The sequence below is a fragment of the Rhinoderma darwinii genome, chromosome 4 (assembly GCF_050947455.1).
Source record: "Rhinoderma darwinii isolate aRhiDar2 chromosome 4, aRhiDar2.hap1, whole genome shotgun sequence".
NCBI classification, from domain to species: Eukaryota; Metazoa; Chordata; class Amphibia; order Anura; family Rhinodermatidae; genus Rhinoderma; species Rhinoderma darwinii.
Window position 1 is genome coordinate 204,333,796 of NC_134690.1, and position 18,154 is coordinate 204,351,949.

At 44.4% G+C, this 18,154-nt stretch overlaps 1 protein-coding gene across 1 annotated transcript in view; it reads right to left on the reverse strand.

The window, feature by feature from the left end:
- The window catches only part of SNAP91 (synaptosome associated protein 91), a 142,236-nt gene that overhangs the window by 52,268 nt on the left and 71,814 nt on the right, over positions 1 to 18,154 (reverse strand). The window contains exons 13-17 of the mRNA XM_075862088.1: positions 17,219 to 17,240; positions 4,044 to 4,153; positions 2,685 to 2,785; positions 751 to 765; positions 473 to 646 (exon numbers count right to left, since the gene is read on the reverse strand). Coding sequence (XP_075718203.1) covers positions 473 to 646; positions 751 to 765; positions 2,685 to 2,785; positions 4,044 to 4,153; positions 17,219 to 17,240 — 422 coding nt within the window. The remainder of the gene's footprint in view (positions 1 to 472; positions 647 to 750; positions 766 to 2,684; positions 2,786 to 4,043; positions 4,154 to 17,218; positions 17,241 to 18,154) is intronic.

Below are 18,154 nucleotides of genomic sequence, written 5' to 3' on the forward strand. Positions count from 1 at the left end.
CATTTGTACTTTGCTAGCACAACAGGCAGAAAACTTAAATGCGAACATCTGTGTGTCAAATTGATATGTACCATCTAAATGTGAAATGTAAAGTATTAGGGTATGTTAACACGGCTTATTTCCGGACGTTGTTCAGGCCGTAAACGGCTGAAAAACCAGAAGCAGAACGCCTCCAAACATCTGGCCATTGATTTCAATGGGAAAAACTGCATTCTGTTCCGACGGGGTGGTTTTTTTTGTAAAAAAAAACGCCCGCGAAAAAGAAGCGCATGTCACTTCTTGAGCCATTTTTCACTGACTATAGAAAAAACGCTCCAAAAACCGCAAGAAAAGTCTGAAAATCAGGAGCGGTTCCCCCTTGAAAACAGCTCCGTATTGTCAGACTTTTTTTTTTACTAAGCGTGTGAACATACCCTTATAATAGACAATAACAAAGAAATAGTATACATTTTTGTTTTACTATCTTACTAACCTCCAAAGAGATCGACATCAGCACTGGCAGTACTAAGAGTGGCAGGTGCCGGAGACCCTGAAGGTGCGGGAGTTTCAGAGGAAGCAGCAGGAAGGACACTGGGCTCAGCTGAAAATGGGTCAGAAAGCTGAGGAGCCTCTGAGATAAGAGAAGTAGAAGGTGCAGAGAGAGAGTCTGCATGTGACAAGGAATGGGGAGAAATGGTATCAGTCAGTAGAAAAAAAAAAAAAGGAGCAGGCATGGAGAACAGCAAAGCCAGAGAGGAAGACACTACTCACCCTCACCCAAAAGATCTGTCATGTGATCCAATAAGCAAGCGATTAAAAAGAAAACAAGTGTAAGAGGTATGATAAAGGGAGAACCTTTGAATGTTACCTGCAGAATGTAAAAGAAAAAAAAAAAAAAAAACTAGAAAACCGGAAAGGGCAGTGATGCCAATGATTTGGAATCTTCCCGACCAAAATGCTACAATTTCTCGAAGCACAGCTCTGTAGAAAATATCCCTATCATACAAATCAGCTGGTAAATAAAACACAAGGGGACAACCAAATACCGCTACATACAAGGCATACTGATATAAACAAGGACGGCTGCACTTGGTATCAAGTTTTGGGCAGGTTTTGGTAGGCAACAATTATTTTGAAATTAAAAAAAAGAAGATTTTTTTTTCGTATACCTAAAACTCGTTCATTACCACCCATTCATCCATCCATCAATACTCTACTTCCCATCGAGATAAAACACGGCACAGGCTATTTATAGATGATGATATACTATGTGATTGCATGTATTTTTCCACGTCTATGAAGACATTACACCTCTGTAAATAATCTGGCTGTCAATGGTCAATGACAGAGCCATGACAAAGGAAAGGCGAAGGAAGCGAGGCGTCATTTTCGATTGACCGCTTACATCAGTGATGGACGCACTTATTGGTTCAGGAGGCCGGGGAGCAGTGAGTGTGGTTGGCGGTTAACTCACCACTCCGATGCTCCGAGCGCCGGCACAACACTCAGGGCCCCGCTGCCGTCTAGTCAGGATGACGTGTGTGTGGCGGCGCACACAACGTCCAGAAGTCGCCGCAAACCATGTCAGGACCCAAAGCACGGGGATGACCCGGGCGCAGTGTGTGTGACATGATTGTATTCAGGGGCACAGTGTGAGAGGGGGGTGCAATTCACCTCGGGCACCAAAATACCTTGTCCGGGCCCTAGTCATTGACATCTTGATGACTAGGACTATGGATATTTCATAAATACGGTGTGAACGAACATAAAAATAATGTTAGCCATATACATAAGAGTCATCCCCAGTAGACCATTCGCTAATATGTAGGGCCAGCTTCTTCTAAACCATAATAGGCAAAAACAGTCAAGTAATTGCCTATTTCAATGTTTTGGAGTTAATAGTTTAGGGAACTGTCACATCTGAGCACGCAAGGAGTTGATCAGTGATCAACAGATGAAAGGTTGTTGTGGCGTGCTTGAAGTTGCTTGCTCTAGTTTTTTGCTTAAAAGGGTTATTACCATCACAGAAAGTTGTGGTATATTGCTTTCTTATCAGTGGGGGGGGGGGGGCGAATTGCCAGAACCCCCACCGTTCCGGAGTTTGAAAGTGGACACTGAACAGTTTGCCCTGCACAGCAGCACTCCCAGCTATTTAAGTGAATGGGGCTGTGCTGTAGATCCCTGCACAGCGGCACTCAGGATGAGTGGGGGACCTGGCAGCCGAACTCCGATTAGAAAGTGACGGCATGCCCTAGCGATATGCCATCACTTTTTGTGATGGGAATAACCCTTTAATTTAATTTTCGATAAAAATCACACCACGTATGAACAGGGCAGTTTCCTATTGAAAATAATAGGAGGAGTTTTACAAGTGGAATTCACACAAATTACAAGATGTGAACATAGCCTAAATTGAAATACAACTGGTGCCCTAATTCGTCCAGTGCTTAGCACTCCACCACTATTGCCTCCACTAGACTGCAAAAGGAAAGTTGATCCAATACCAGAACGACCCGAACCCGAGGGATGGAGATGGCCACTGGTTCTCATCGTTCCAGTAGAATTTTTCAAATATGGATTTCTAGATGTTTTATTTAATTTTTCAGAGGGAGAGAGACTTTTTAAATGTAACACCTGCAAATAAATTATACAGATTTTGCAGGAAAGAAAAAAAAAGGAAGAGCAAGTAATGGATGTTGATTTACCTCCCCAAGCACTGGCAGATGCCGGGCCAGCAGAAGAGGACTGACCGGTTGAGGTGAAGTCTGGCTGCAGATCCAGAAGATCATTGGAGAGCTTTGCAGAACTGTAAAAGACCAAGTCAAAACTTATTAACTAAATATTAGGTGTTCCATTATTTTCATGTCTTTTATGCATGTAGTGAATACCCATAATTATATAAATTCTGGGGGGGGGGGGAGATTCCATTCGGTTCTCTGGTCGAAGCTTCTCGACACTTCAAAGCAAGTAAATGTTTTCAGACTTCTACTACTGAATACACAACGACCTGAATGAATGAAAACCTTTATATTTTTATTCCAGTCTGGCAAAATATTTTCAATATTTTCCCTATGTTACTTTGAAAAATGCACTAAAGTCTGCTAAAACAGTACTATATTATCTTTTGTTTGTTTTTACCCATAGGGAATACCATCTCCTTCATAGGAGTGCCACACAATGAAGTGCAAATCCGTACAAGTAATAATTTAAAGAGTAACTGCCGTTTCAGGAAACTTTTGAAATGTCAGAAGAATAGGCAGTAGTGCTCACCCGAGTGCAGCGGAATCACAGCGATTTCGCCCCAAAAATCGCAAGTAATAAAATAAAGTTATACTTACACAGAGTTCTTCTTCTTCTCCAGTCTGGCCTTCTTGGGATGACGTTTCATTCCATGTGACTGCTGCAGCCATTCACATGGCCTGCAACGTCATCCCAGGAGGCCGGACTGCGCGCAGAAACGAGAGAGGGTTTAAGTATTAACTTTTTTTTTATTTTTCCGGCGCTGCTCTATGCAGCGGAAAGAACGTTAAAAAAACGCACCATGGCGTGGTGCGATTTTTCAGACGGCATCCCTGCGTTCAGGGCGGATACGCTGTTGACAAAGCTCGACGCAGCGTATCCACCCTCAACATGCTGCGTGTGTTCGTACCCTTTAAATTATTACCTCCACGGATTCGCACTTCATTGGGTGACACACCTCTGGTACTCTAGCTGGTTAGGGAATAACATACAATAAATATGGTAATATCGCAATAACTGGCCATGTAGTCATCATACAGACTAAAATACCAACACATTCTAGATTGTCGAAAGGGGAATTAATGTTAATATTTAGACCAACACGACACAAAAGGTGGATTGTCTCATCATTTGTCAACATCACTAGTTGAGTGATGGGATCGGATAGCCTTTTAGCTATAAAAAAAATATATAAGCCGTAACGTCCAGGGAAGAGTAGAGAACTCTACAGTGGAAAGTAAAATGTTCTTTTATTTGACTTTAACAAAATTACTTTTGCTGTAAAAACACCAGGACAAACGGGGAACAAAACTAAGCAGACTTACCAAATGGCAGATGCAGCGCTTGCAGTTGCAAAAAGGTCAACAGGTGGAGAGGTGTCTACAGTCCTTGATGGAGTAGTGTTTGGAGATGTGACTGTAGTGGCAGGGGAAGACTAGAAAACACAAAAAAAAATGAAATACAACACACGGCAAGACTGTCCGACCATAAATGAAGACGTATAGCAACTCTTGAGCATCAATATTCGAGCAAGAAAACTAAAAGACACAGTAAGATCAAAAACTCAAAAATAAACACGACTATATATATATATATATATATATATATATATATATATATACACACACACACACACACACACACATACTTTATTGGTCCATAAACATGGGCAAATTACCCCCCACCGACACAAATATATATCAATAATGGCTCATAAAGCTAGGTTGACTGTCTAGATCACAATTCTAATTCAGAAAGACCAAAATGTAAAAAAACTCATTGGAAAATGAAACCAGTTACCTGTAGCTGGCATGATGCGCTATTGGACACCGCTGTAGTAGATTTAAACCTATTTTTCCTTTGCAGTTTCCTGAGTAGCTGAGTAAGGGGGAGGGCTTAGCTGCTACCAGGTGGTATAAATCAGGCCTCACTACTCTGTAGAGCCTGCTCTATGGCTTGACTAGCAAGTGGTTTGTATATTAAGTGGAGTTCCAAAAACCGGAGTTCAAAAGAGGAGTTAAAGCCCAAGTAAGTGCTCTTCTACTTCTTTATCTTTTTGATTAACACCTGTTCGCTGTTTTTTTTTTTTGTAACTGGGATAATGGACAGCAAGATTGGAGGTTTTCTTCAGTGCACAGTTTGCCATATGTATGCACGACTGGAGCCGGAGTTCCAGGGTGAATATCTCTGTGGCAGATGTGAGCATATTGTTCACCTGGAAGCTCGTATTAGAGATCTGGAGGAGCAGAATGCAACACTGAGGAGGATAGACAATTTTGAACGGAGCTTGCTGCTCACAGAGCATGCAGTTAGTGGGTTACAACTGGAGGGTGAAGACCTGGGTGAGCAGGATCAGGTAAGTAGCTGGGTTAATGAAGTTAGGGGCAGTAGAAAGGGGTCAAAGACAAGGAAGGCCGATCCGGTTTCTGACATTCCAGGCAAAATTGCCAAGTTGGGTGATGATGCGAGGGTGTCAGTCTCAGAAATGGCAGCCCTAGTGGATACTGATCTCCCTAACAGCCGGGAGAACAGCGCAGCTAGTAGTCGGCGGGATGGTAATGCAGGTAAGCCAAGACAATTGATAGTCGTAGGGGATTCTATAATCAGGAAGACGGATAGAATTATTTGTCGCCAAGACCACCTCAACCGAATGGTTTGCTGTCTCCCTGGTGCCAGGGTTCGGCATGTGGTGGAACGGGTGGACAAATTGCTGGGAGGGGCTGGTGATGATCCAGCTGTCGTGGTCCATGTCGGTACCAATGACAGAATAAATGGTAGGTGGAGGAGCCTTAAGAATAATTTTAAAGAACTAGGCTACAAGCTGAAGGGAAGGACCTCCAAGGTTGTATTCTCAGGAATACTGCCTGTGCCATGCGCATCACAGGAAAGACAGCGGGAGCTTAGGGAGTTAAATGCATAGCTGAAGTCTTGGTGTAGAGGAGAAGGATTTGGGTTCCTAGAGCACTGGGCTGACTTTTCATTGGGGTACAAACTGTATTCTGCAGATGATTTGCACCTAAATGGAAGGGGGTCCGCTGTGCTGGGGGAGAGAATTCTAGCTGGGGTGGCGGAGTATTTAAACTAGGGCTGAGGAGGGAGGTCAATGTAGAAAAAAAAGGGGTAGCCAGGTTAGAGAGGGGTCAGACTATATTGGTGGGGGGAGAAACAGAATGTGGGGAGAGGACTAGACAACAAGATAAGGAGATTCTTTCGTTACAAAACATCAGTGTAAATAAAAAGGACCGATTAATGTCAAATCACATTTGTGATAATAAAAGTGAAAAACTGACAGGCAAGTTAAAGTGTATGTTCACAAATGCCAGAAGTCTAGCAAGCAAAATGGGGGAGCTGGAGGCCTTGATACTGGAAGAAAATATAGATATAGTTGGTGTTGCTGAAACATGGCTGGACTCTTCACATGACTGGGCTGTAAATCTACAGGGTTTTACACTTTTTCGGAAAGACAGGACAAATAGGAAAGGTGGTGGTGTATGTCTGTATGTGAGAAGTGATATGAAGGCGAGTGTGAAAGAGACAATAGTGGGTGAAGACTGTGAGGAGGTTGAAACCTTGTGGGTGGAACTAGAAAGGGAGGTAAACACTGAAAAAATTACTTTTGGTGTAATCTATAGACCCCCCAATATAACTGAGGAGATGGAAGTTCAGCTATATAAACAGATGGAGCGGGCTGCACAGGCGGGTACTGTAGTGATAATGGGAGATTTTAATTTCCGGGATATTAATTGGTGTCATGGTTCGGCTTCAACTGCAAAGGGGAGACATTTCCTCAACCTGTTGCAGGAAAATTTTATGGGCCAGTTTGTGGAAGACCCGACTAGAGGTGAAGCTCTGTTGGATCTGGTCATTTCTAATAATGCAGATCTTGTTGGGAATGTCAATGTTCGTGAAAACCTCGGTAACAGTGATCACAATATAGTTACATTTTACCTATACTGTAAAAAACAAACGCAGGCTGGGAGGGCAAAAACATTTAATTTTAAGAAAGCCAATTTCCCCAGGATGAGGGCTGCAATTCAGGATATAGACTGGGAAGAACTAATGTCAAATAATGGAACAAATGATAAATGGGAGATTTTCAAATCTACTTTGAGTTATTATAGTGCAAAATTTATTCCTACAGGTAATAAGTATAAACGACTCAAATTAAACCCCACATGGCTTACACCTTCTGTGAAAGGGGCAATACATGACAAAAAAAGGGCATTTAAAAAATACAAATCTGAGGGTACAGCTGTAGCCTTTGTAAAATATAAAGAGCTTAATAAAATCTGTAAAAATGTAATAAAATTAGCAAAAATACAAAATGAAAGGCAGGTGGCCAAGGATAGTAAAACAAATCCTAAAAAATTGTTCAAGCATATAAATGCAAAAAAGCCAAGGTCTGAACATGTAGGACCCCTAGATAATGGTAATGGGGAGTTGGTCACAGGGGATCAAGAGAAGGCAGAGTTACTAAATGGGTTCTTTAGCTCTGTATATACAACTGAAGAAAGAGCAGCTGATGTAGCCGGTGCCAGTGCTGTTAATATATCGGCTGATATACTGAATTGGATGAATGTAGAGATGGTCCAAGCTAAATTAAATAAAATAAATGTGCACAAGGCTCCGGGACCAGATGGGTTACACCCTAGAATTCTTAAAGAGCTTAGTTCAGTTATTTCTGTCCCCCTTTTCATAATATTCAGAGAATCTCTAGTGACTGGTATAGTGCCAAGGGACTGGCGCAGGGCAAATGTGGTGCCTATTTTCAAAAAGGGCTCTAGGTCTTCCCCGGGTAATTATAGACCAGTAAGCTTAACATCCATCGTGGGGAAAATGTTTGAGGGGCTATTGAGGGACTATATAAAAGGATTATGTGACAATAAATAGCATTATAAGTGACAGCCAGCACGGTTTTACTAAGGACAGAAGTTGTCAAACTAACCTAATCTGTTTTTATGAAGAGGTGAGCAGAAGTCTAGACAGAGGGGCCGCTGTGGATTTAGTGTTTTTGGACTTTGCAAAGGCATTTGACACTGTCCCCCATAGACGCCTAATGGGTAAATTAAGGACTATAGGTTTAGAAAATATAGTTTGTAATTGGATTGAGAATTGGCTCAAGGACCGTATCCAGAGAGTTGTGGTCAATGATTCCTTCTCTGAATGGTCACCGGTTATAAGTGGTGTACCCCAGGGTTCAGTGCTGGGACCACTATTATTCAACTTATTTATTAATGATATAGAGGATGGGATTAATAGCACTATTTCTATTTTTGCAGATGACACCAAGCTATGTAATATAGTTCAGACTATGGAAGATGTTCATGAATTACAGGCAGATTTAAACAAACTAAGTGTTTGGGCATCCACTTGGCAAATGAAGTTTAATGTAGATAAATGTAAAGTTATGCATCTGGGTACCAACAACCTGCATGCATCATATGTCCTAGGGGGCGCTACACTGGCGGATTCACTTGTTGAGAAGGATCTGGGTGTACTTGTAAATCATAAACTCAATAACAGCATGCAGTGTCAATCAGCTGCTTCAAAGGCCAGCAGGATATTGTCGTGTATTAAAAGAGGCATGGACTCGCGGGACAGGGATGTAATAATGCCACTTTACAAAGCATTAGTGAGGCCTCATCTAGAATATGCAGTTCAGTTCTGGGCTCCAGTTCATAGAAAGGATGCCCTGGAGTTGGAAAAAATACAAAGAAGAGCAACGAAGCTAATAAGGGGCATGGAGAATTTAAGTTATGAGGAAAGATTGAAAGAATTAAACCTATTTAGCCTTGAAAAAAGACGACTAAGGGGGGACATGATTAACTTATATAAATATATTAATGGCACATACAAAAAATATGGTGATATCCTGTTCCTTGTAAAACCCGCTCAAAAAACAAGGGGGCACTCCCTCCGTCTGGAGAAAAAAAGGTTCAAGCTGCAGAGGCGACAAGGCTTCTTTACAGTGAGAACTGTGAATCTATGGAATAGCCTACCGCAGGAGCTGGTCACAGCAGGGACAGTAGATTGCTTTAAAAAAGGGTTAGATAATTTCCTAGAACAAAAAAATATTAGCTCCTATGTGTAGAAATTTTTCCTTCCCTTTTCCCTTCCCTTGGTTGAACTTGATGGACATGTGTCTTTTTTCAGCCGTACTAACTATGTAACTATGTAACTATGTAAGGCACTGGCATTAATCTCTCCTGATGAAGGCTGTAAAACACACGCTTTGATGTTTCCTCTAGTGAGTTTTCCATCCGCCATTATGCTAGCTATAGGTAACCGATTTCATTTTCCAATGAGTTTTACATTTTGGTCTCTTTCTAAACTAGGATTGTGGTCCAGACAGTTAACCTAGTTTTATGAGCCATTATTGATAGATATCCAGTAGTATTGTATATGTGACTGGGTGGTGTGATGGTTTCACTGGAAGTGGTTTTTAAATATGTTTTAACAACTTTGTGTGTGTGTGTGGGGTGCGAGGGGTAATTTGCCCATGTTTATGGACCAATAAATAGTATATATAATTGTTTGACTAATCGGTCTATATGTTCGTTTATTTTTGGTCTTCTTAAGACTGTCCTACCATACTATAGTACCTCTGGGTTAATGGAGAGCTTACAGAATAGTTACCAGTGATTTTTAGGCTACAGCAATAAGCATACATTGACAATTTCATCAAATATACGTTCATGTTTGATTCACACGACTCAATAAAAACATCATATCTAAGTATCTTTAAAATCTACTCTATGGGAGGACTAGAGCTGAACATGTAAATCTGATGAAAGTTTCAGTATTCTTTCATTATTCGAACAATCGTCGAGAGCGAAGAAGAAGAAGAAGGGGAGAGAGCGCGAAGAAGAAGAAGAAGGGGAGAGAGCGCGAAGAAGAAGAAGAAGGGGAGAGAGCGCGAAGAAGAAGAAGAAGGGGAGAGAGCGCGAAGAAGAAGAAGAAGGGGAGAGAGCGCAAAGAAGAAGAAGAAGGGGAGAGAGAGCGCGAAGAAGAAGAAGAAGAAGAAGGGGAGAGAGAGCGCGAAGAAGAAGAAGAAGAAGAAGGGGAGAGAGAGCGCGAAGAAGAAGAAGAAGGGGAGAGAGCGCGAAGAAGAAGAAGGGGAGAGAGCGCGAAGAAGAAGAAGAAGAAGGGGAGAGAGAGCGCGAAGAAGAAGAAGAAGAAGGGGAGAGAGAGCGCGAAGAAGAAGAAGAAGAAGGGGAGAGAGCGCGAAGAAGAAGAAGGGGAGAGAGAGCGCGAAGAAGAAGAAGAAGAAGGGGAGAGAGAGCGCGAAGAAGAAGAAGAAGAAGAAGAAGAAGGGGAGAGAGAGCGCGAAGAAGAAGAAGAAGAAGAAGAAGAAGAAGAAGAAGGGGAGAGAGAGCGCGAAGAAGAAGAAGAAGAAGAAGAAGAAGAAGAAGGGGAGAGAGAGCGCGAAGAAGAAGAAGGGGAGAGAGAGCGCGAAGAAGAAGAAGAAGAAGAAGAAGAAGAAGGGGAGAGAGAGCGCGAAGAAGAAGAAGAAGAAGAAGAAGGGGAGAGAGAGCGCGAAGAAGAAGAAGAAGAAGAAGAAGAAGAAGAAGAAGGGGAGAGAGAGCGCGAAGAAGAAGAAGAAGAAGAAGAAGGGGAGAGAGAGCGCGAAGAAGAAGAAGAAGAAGAAGAAGAAGAAGGGGAGAGAGAGCGCGAAGAAGAAGAAGAAGAAGAAGAAGAAGAAGAAGAAGGGGAGAGAGAGCGCGAAGAAGAAGAAGAAGAAGAAGAAGGGGGGAGAGAGCGCGAAGAAGAAGAAGAAGAAGAAGAAGAAGGGGGGAGAGAGCGCGAAGAAGAAGAAGAAGAAGAAGAAGAAGGGGGGAGAAAGCGCAAAGAAGAAGAAGAAGAAGAAGAAGGGGGGAGAGAGCGCGAAGAAGAAGAAGAAGAAGAAGAAGGGGGGAGAGAGCGCGAAGAAGAAGAAGAAGAAGAAGAAGGGGGGAGAGAGCGCGAAGAAGAAGAAGAAGAAGAAGAAGGGGGGAGAGAGCGCGAAGAAGAAGAAGAAGAAGAAGAAGGGGGGAGAGAGCGCGAAGAAGAAGAAGAAGAAGAAGAAGGGGGGAGAGAGCGCGAAGAAGAAGAAGAAGAAGAAGAAGGGGGGAGAGAGCGCGAAGAAGAAGAAGAAGAAGAAGAAGGGGGGAGAGAGCGCGAAGAAGAAGAAGAAGAAGAAGAAGAAGGGGGGAGAGAGCGCGAAGAAGAAGAAGAAGAAGAAGAAGGGGGGAGAGAGCGCGAAGAAGAAGAAGAAGAAGAAGAAGGGGGGAGAGAGCGCGAAGAAGAAGAAGAAGAAGAAGAAGGGGGGAGAGAGCGCGAAGAAGAAGAAGAAGAAGAAGAAGGGGGGAGAGAGCGCGAAGAAGAAGAAGAAGAAGGGGGGAGAGAGCGCGAAGAAGAAGAAGAAGAAGAAGAAGAAGAAGAAGAAGAAGAAGAAGAAGAAGAAGAAGGGGGGAGAGAGCGCGAAGAAGAAGAAGAAGAAGAAGAAGGGGGGAGAGAGCGCGAAGAAGAAGAAGAAGAAGAAGAAGAAGAAGAAGGGGGGAGAAAGCGCAAAGAAGAAGAAGAAGAAGAAGAAGGGGGGAGAGAGCGCGAAGAAGAAGAAGAAGAAGGGGGAGAGAGCGCGAAGAAGAAGAAGAAGAAGGGGGGAGAGAGCGCGAAGAAGAAGAAGAAGAAGAAGAAGGGGAGAGAGAGCGCGAAGAAGAAGAAGAAGAAGAAGAAGGGGAGAGAGAGCGCGAAGAAGAAGAAGAAGAAGAAGAAGAAGGGGAGAGAGAGCGCGAAGAAGAAGAAGAAGAAGAAGAAGGGGAGAGAGAGCGCGAAGAAGAAGAAGAAGAAGGGGAGAGAGAGCGCGAAGAAGAAGAAGAAGAAGAAGGGGAGAGAGAGCGCGAAGAAGAAGAAGAAGAAGGGGAGAGAGAGCGCGAAGAAGAAGAAGAAGAAGGGGAGAGAGAGCGCGAAGAAGAAGAAGAAGAAGAAGAAGAAGAAGAAGAAGGGGAGAGAGAGCGCGAAGAAGAAGAAGAAGAAGAAGAAGAAGAAGGGGAGAGAGAGCGCGAAGAAGAAGAAGGGGAGAGAGAGCGCGAAGAAGAAGAAGAAGAAGAAGAAGAAGAAGGGGAGAGAGAGCGCGAAGAAGAAGAAGAAGAAGAAGAAGAAGAAGAAGAAGGGGAGAGAGAGCGCGAAGAAGAAGAAGAAGAAGAAGAAGAAGAAGAAGAAGGGGAGAGAGAGCGCGAAGAAGAAGAAGAAGAAGAAGAAGAAGAAGGGGAGAGAGAGCGCGAAGAAGAAGAAGAAGAAGAAGAAGAAGAAGAAGAAGAAGAAGAAGAAGAAGAAGAAGAAGAAGAAGAAGAAGAAGAAGAAGAAGAAGAAGAAGAAGGGGAGAGAGAGCGCGAAGAAGAAGAAGAAGAAGAAGAAGAAGGGGAGAGAGAGCGCGAAGAAGAAGAAGAAGAAGAAGAAGAAGAAGAAGAAGAAGAAGAAGAAGAAGGGGAGAGAGAGCGCGAAGAAGAAGAAGAAGAAGAAGAAGGGGGGAGAGAGCGCGAAGAAGAAGAAGAAGAAGAAGAAGAAGAAGGGGGGAGAGAGCGCGAAGAAGAAGAAGAAGAAGAAGAAGGGGAGAGAGAGCGCGAAGAAGAAGAAGAAGAAGAAGGGGAGAGAGAGCGCGAAGAAGAAGAAGAAGAAGAAGGGGAGAGAGAGCGCGAAGAAGAAGAAGAAGAAGAAGAAGAAGAAGAAGGGGAGAGAGAGCGCGAAGAAGAAGAAGAAGAAGGGGAGAGAGAGCGCGAAGAAGAAGAAGAAGAAGAAGAAGAAGAAGAAGAAGGGGAGAGAGAGCGCGAAGAAGAAGAAGAAGAAGAAGAAGAAGAAGAAGAAGAAGAAGAAGGGGAGAGAGAGCGCGAAGAAGAAGAAGAAGAAGAAGAAGAAGGGGGGAGAAAGCGCAAAGAAGAAGAAGAAGAAGAAGAAGAAGAAGAAGAAGAAGAAGAAGGGGGGAGAGAGCGCGAAGAAGAAGAAGAAGAAGAAGGGGAGAGAGAGCGCGAAGAAGAAGAAGAAGAAGAAGGGGAGAGAGAGCGCGAAGAAGAAGAAGAAGAAGAAGGGGAGAGAGAGCGCGAAGAAGAAGAAGAAGAAGAAGAAGAAGAAGAAGGGGAGAGAGAGCGCGAAGAAGAAGAAGAAGAAGGGGAGAGAGAGCGCGAAGAAGAAGAAGAAGAAGAAGAAGAAGAAGAAGGGGAGAGAGAGCGCGAAGAAGAAGAAGAAGAAGGGGAGAGAGAGCGCGAAGAAGAAGAAGAAGAAGAAGAAGAAGAAGAAGAAGAAGAAGAAGAAGGGGAGAGAGAGCGCGAAGAAGAAGAAGAAGAAGAAGGGGGGAGAAAGCGCAAAGAAGAAGAAGAAGAAGAAGAAGAAGAAGAAGGGGGGAGAGAGCGCGAAGAAGAAGAAGAAGAAGAAGAAGAAGAAGAAGGGGGGAGAGAGCGCGAAGAAGAAGAAGAAGAAGAAGGGGGGAGAGAGCGCGAAGAAGAAGAAGAAGAAGAAGGGGAGAGAGAGCGCGAAGAAGAAGAAGAAGGGGAGAGAGAGCGCGAAGAAGAAGAAGAAGAAGAAGAAGAAGGGGAGAGAGAGCGCGAAGAAGAAGAAGAAGAAGGGGAGAGAGAGCGCGAAGAAGAAGAAGAAGAAGAAGAAGAAGAAGGGGAGAGAGAGCGCGAAGAAGAAGAAGAAGAAGGGGAGAGAGAGCGCGAAGAAGAAGAAGAAGAAGAAGAAGAAGAAGAAGAAGAAGGGGAGAGAGAGCGCGAAGAAGAAGAAGAAGAAGAAGAAGAAGAAGGGGGGAGAAAGCGCAAAGAAGAAGAAGAAGAAGAAGAAGAAGAAGAAGAAGGGGGGAGAGAGCGCGAAGAAGAAGAAGAAGAAGAAGAAGAAGAAGGGGGGAGAGAGCGCGAAGAAGAAGAAGAAGAAGGGGGGAGAGAGCGCGAAGAAGAAGAAGAAGAAGAAGGGGAGAGAGAGCGCGAAGAAGAAGAAGAAGAAGAAGAAGGGGAGAGAGAGCGCGAAGAAGAAGAAGAAGAAGAAGAAGGGGAGAGAGAGCGCGAAGAAGAAGAAGAAGAAGAAGAAGGGGAGAGAGAGCGCGAAGAAGAAGAAGAAGAAGAAGAAGGGGAGAGAGAGCGCGAAGAAGAAGAAGAAGAAGAAGGGGAGAGAGAGCGCGAAGAAGAAGAAGAAGAAGGGGAGAGAGAGCGCGAAGAAGAAGAAGGGGAGAGAGAGCGCGAAGAAGAAGAAGAAGAAGAAGAAGAAGAAGGGGAGAGAGAGCGCGAAGAAGAAGAAGAAGAAGAAGAAGAAGAAGAAGGGGAGAGAGAGCGCGAAGAAGAAGAAGAAGAAGAAGAAGAAGGGGAGAGAGAGCGCGAAGAAGAAGAAGAAGAAGGGGAGAGAGAGCGCGAAGAAGAAGAAGAAGAAGGGGAGAGAGAGCGCGAAGAAGAAGAAGAAGAAGGGGAGAGAGAGCGCGAAGAAGAAGAAGAAGAAGGGGAGAGAGAGCGCGAAGAAGAAGAAGAAGAAGGGGAGAGAGAGCGCGAAGAAGAAGAAGAAGAAGGGGAGAGAGAGCGCGAAGAAGAAGAAGAAGAAGGGGAGAGAGAGCGCGAAGAAGAAGAAGAAGAAGAAGAAGAAGGGGAGAGAGAGCGCGAAGAAGAAGAAGAAGAATAAGAAGAAGAAGAAGAAGAAGAAGAAGAAGAAGGGGAGAGAGAGCGCGAAGAAGAAGAAGAAGAAGAAGAAGAAGAAGGGGAGAGAGAGCGCGAAGAAGAAGAAGAAGAAGAAGAAGAAGAAGAAGAAGGGGAGAGAGAGCGCGAAGAAGAAGAAGAAGAAGAAGAAGAAGAAGAAGGGGAGAGAGAGCGAAGAAGAAGAAGAAGAAGAAGAAGAAGAAGAAGGGGAGAGAGAGCGAAGAAGAAGAAGAAGAAGAAGAAGAAGAAGAAGGGGAGAGAGAGCGCGAAGAAGAAGAAGAAGAAGAAGAAGGGGAGAGAGAGCGCGAAGAAGAAGAAGAAGAAGAAGAAGGGGAGAGAGAGCGCGAAGAAGAAGAAGAAGAAGAAGAAGAAGGGGAGAGAGAGCGCGAAGAAGAAGAAGAAGAAGAAGAAGAAGGGGAGAGAGAGCGCGAAGAAGAAGAAGAAGAAGAAGAAGAAGGGGAGAGAGAGCGCGAAGAAGAAGAAGAAGAAGAAGAAGAAGGGGAGAGAGAGCGCGAAGAAGAAGAAGAAGAAGAAGAAGAAGAAGGGGAGAGAGAGCGCGAAGAAGAAGAAGAAGAAGAAGAAGAAGAAGGGGAGAGAGAGCGCGAAGAAGAAGAAGAAGAAGAAGAAGAAGAAGGGGAGAGAGAGCGCGAAGAAGAAGAAGAAGAAGAAGAAGAAGGGGAGAGAGAGCGCGAAGAAGAAGAAGAAGAAGAAGAAGAAGGGGAGAGAGAGCGCGAAGAAGAAGAAGAAGAAGAAGAAGGGGAGAGAGAGCGCGAAGAAGAAGAAGAAGAAGAAGAAGGGGAGAGAGAGCGCGAAGAAGAAGAAGAGGAAGAAGGGGAGAGAGAGCGAAGAGGAAGAAGGGGAGAGAGAGCGAAGAGGAAGAAGGGGAGAGAGAGCGAAGAGGAAGAAGGGGAGAGAGAGCGCGAAGAAGAAGAAGAGGAAGAAGGGGAGAGAGAGCGCGAAGAAGAAGAAGAGGAAGAAGGGGAGAGAGAGCGAAGAGGAAGAAGGGGAGAGAGAGCGAAGAGGAAGAAGGGGAGAGAGAGCGAAGAGGAAGAAGGGGAGAGAGAGCGAAGAGGAAGAAGGGGAGAGCGAAGAAGAAGAAGAAGAAGGGGAGAGCGAAGAAGAAGAAGAAGAAGGGGAGAGCGAAGAAGAAGAAGAAGAAGGGGAGAGCGAAGAAGAAGAAGGGGAGAGCGAAGAAGAAGAAGGGGAGAGCGAAGAAGAAGAAGGGGAGAGCGAAGAAGAAGAAGGGGAGAGCGAAGAAGAAGAAGGGGAGAGCGAAGAAGAAGAAGGGGAGAGCGAAGAAGAAGAAGGGGAGAGCGAAGAAGAAGAAGGGGAGAGCGAAGAAGAAGAAGGGGAGAGCGAAGAAGAAGAAGGGGAGAGCGAAGAAGAAGAAGGGGAGAGCGAAGAAGAAGAAGGGGAGAGCGAAGAAGAAGAAGGGGAGAGCGAAGAAGAAGAAGGGGAGAGCGAAGAAGAAGAAGGGGAGAGCGAAGAAGAAGAAGGGGAGAGCGAAGAAGAAGAAGGGGAGAGCGAAGAAGAAGAAGGGGAGAGCGAAGAAGAAGAAGGGGAGAGCGAAGAAGAAGAAGGGGAGAGCGAAGAAGAAGAAGGGGAGAGCGAAGAAGAAGAAGGGGAGAGCGAAGAAGAAGAAGGGGAGAGCGAAGAAGAAGAAGGGGAGAGCGAAGAAGAAGAAGGGGAGAGCGAAGAAGAAGGAGAGAGAGAAGAAGAAGGGGAGAGAGAAGAAGAAGGGGAGAGAGAAGAAGAAGGGGAGAGAGAAGAAGAAGGGGAGAGAGAAGAAGAAGGGGAGAGAGAAGAAGAAGGAGAGAGAGAAGAAGGGGAGAGAGAAGAAGAAGGAGAGAGAGAAGAAGAAGGAGAGGGGGAAGGAGAGGGGGAAGGAGAGAGAGAAGGAGAGAAAGAAGAAAGAAGAAGGGGCCTGCAGGTCGGCAGCTTTCTTGTGTATGGACCTGGAGGTCTGAAAGGAACGAGATAATGTGCCGCCGTTGTCAGGCAGTTATGTAAATGTCCCCTCCCTTCTCAACTTTCCCCCTCAATATGTATGCAATTGAAGGAAGAGGAGAAAGAGCTTCACTTTGGCCATGTCTATCACTACACTAGGACCCCCGTAGTAACCCCTCCCACACCAGCCCTCCACTTCCCCAGCTGCAGTTCTGCCCCCACTGATCTCTCCATCGGTCCACAGTCTCCTCTTTCAATGCCCCGGCACTCAGGCTGGAGTAAGTAGAAGTCACTTGCACACAGCGACACCTTTTGGGGAGACGCAAACTGCTTTTTTTCCCGCCGGGGAAGCTCCAGTGATAACTGTCCATATATGGATAGTTACATCACTGGAGCTTCATATATCTCCACCCGGGGAAGCACTAGTGGAGTATCTTTCCATATAGATAGTTTTCACTGCAGCTTCCCCAGCAGAGATAAAAAGCAGTCGCATTTCTAAAAAAGGAATCTCAGTTTCTGCTTGTGGAAGGCAGCATGTTCCTAACCACCCCCCTGCAGACATTGCAGCAAGTTTAATCAGCTAAGTGGGATCAAAGACGACCCAAAGTCTGTGAGTGTCTGCAGCACCCGCAGGGTGTAGAGAAAAAGGGGAGTAGAGAGGCCAAGGTGCATTTATTGGCAAATTGTTTTGGGGCTGTATGGGCAACATATCCCACTGTATGCCTATACAGTGTGATACATTGTAGCCTTCGGTTGGAGGTATACATCTGGAGTCCTCCTGACATAAAACTCCAATGGAAGGCTCAAAACGCAGCGTGAAAGGGGCCTTAAACAACATGAACTATACATACTTATAAGCAACTGCAATCTACAATGGATGCTTGGTCAAATATAATTTTAATTACCTTGCCTAGCGGCGATCCAGAGCTGAAATCACAAAAGTACACTGAATTAGTTTATATAGAACATTCAGTTTCTACTATATATTAATTTTATAATAGCATAGAAAGGTTTTCATATGAACTTACATGTAAAAGTTAATGAAACGGATTTGAATAAACTTCATGATAGTTTGTGAATATTGTAACTGCGTGCTATATAATAAAGGCTCATTAAAACCCGAATTTATTTATACAATGTATAATAAAGAACGTTTTAGCTCTTAATTGTATATAATGGTTTAACTATCAGAAACAGTATAACAAAAAAACAAAACAAAAACCCTCAAACCAATTTAATATAACCAAACAAAATATGAAAGATATTAAAAACCTAACAAGACTTTATAGTCAGTGGATGAAGAGGTTTTCTGGTTTAGGGTATGTGCACACACACTAATTACGTCCGTAATTGACGGACGTATTTCGGCCGCAAGTAGTGGACCGAACTCAGTGCAGGGAGCCGGGCTCCTAGCATCATACTTATGTACGATGCTAGGAGTCCCTGCCTCTCCGTGGAACTACTGTCCCGTACTGAAAACATGATTACAGTACGGGACAGTTGTCCGGCAGCGAGGCAGGGACTCCTAGCGTCGTACATAACTATGATGCTAGGAGCCCGGCTCCCTGCACTGTGTTCGGTCCGGTACTTGCGGCCGAAATACGTCCGTAAATTACGGACGTAATTAGTGTGTGTGCACATACCCTTAGACAACAGTGTTACATGTAATGTTAGCAGGGAGAATCAGTATCTTCCAAGAGATGTAATGCTAGGACAAGTTGCATTAACCACTATGGACAAATGTATGACATTTTACACTCGCAATAAAAAATAAAATAAAAAAAGAGACAAAACACTTACCCTTCACTGATTGATCCAGACAGGCCAAGACAAAAAAAAAA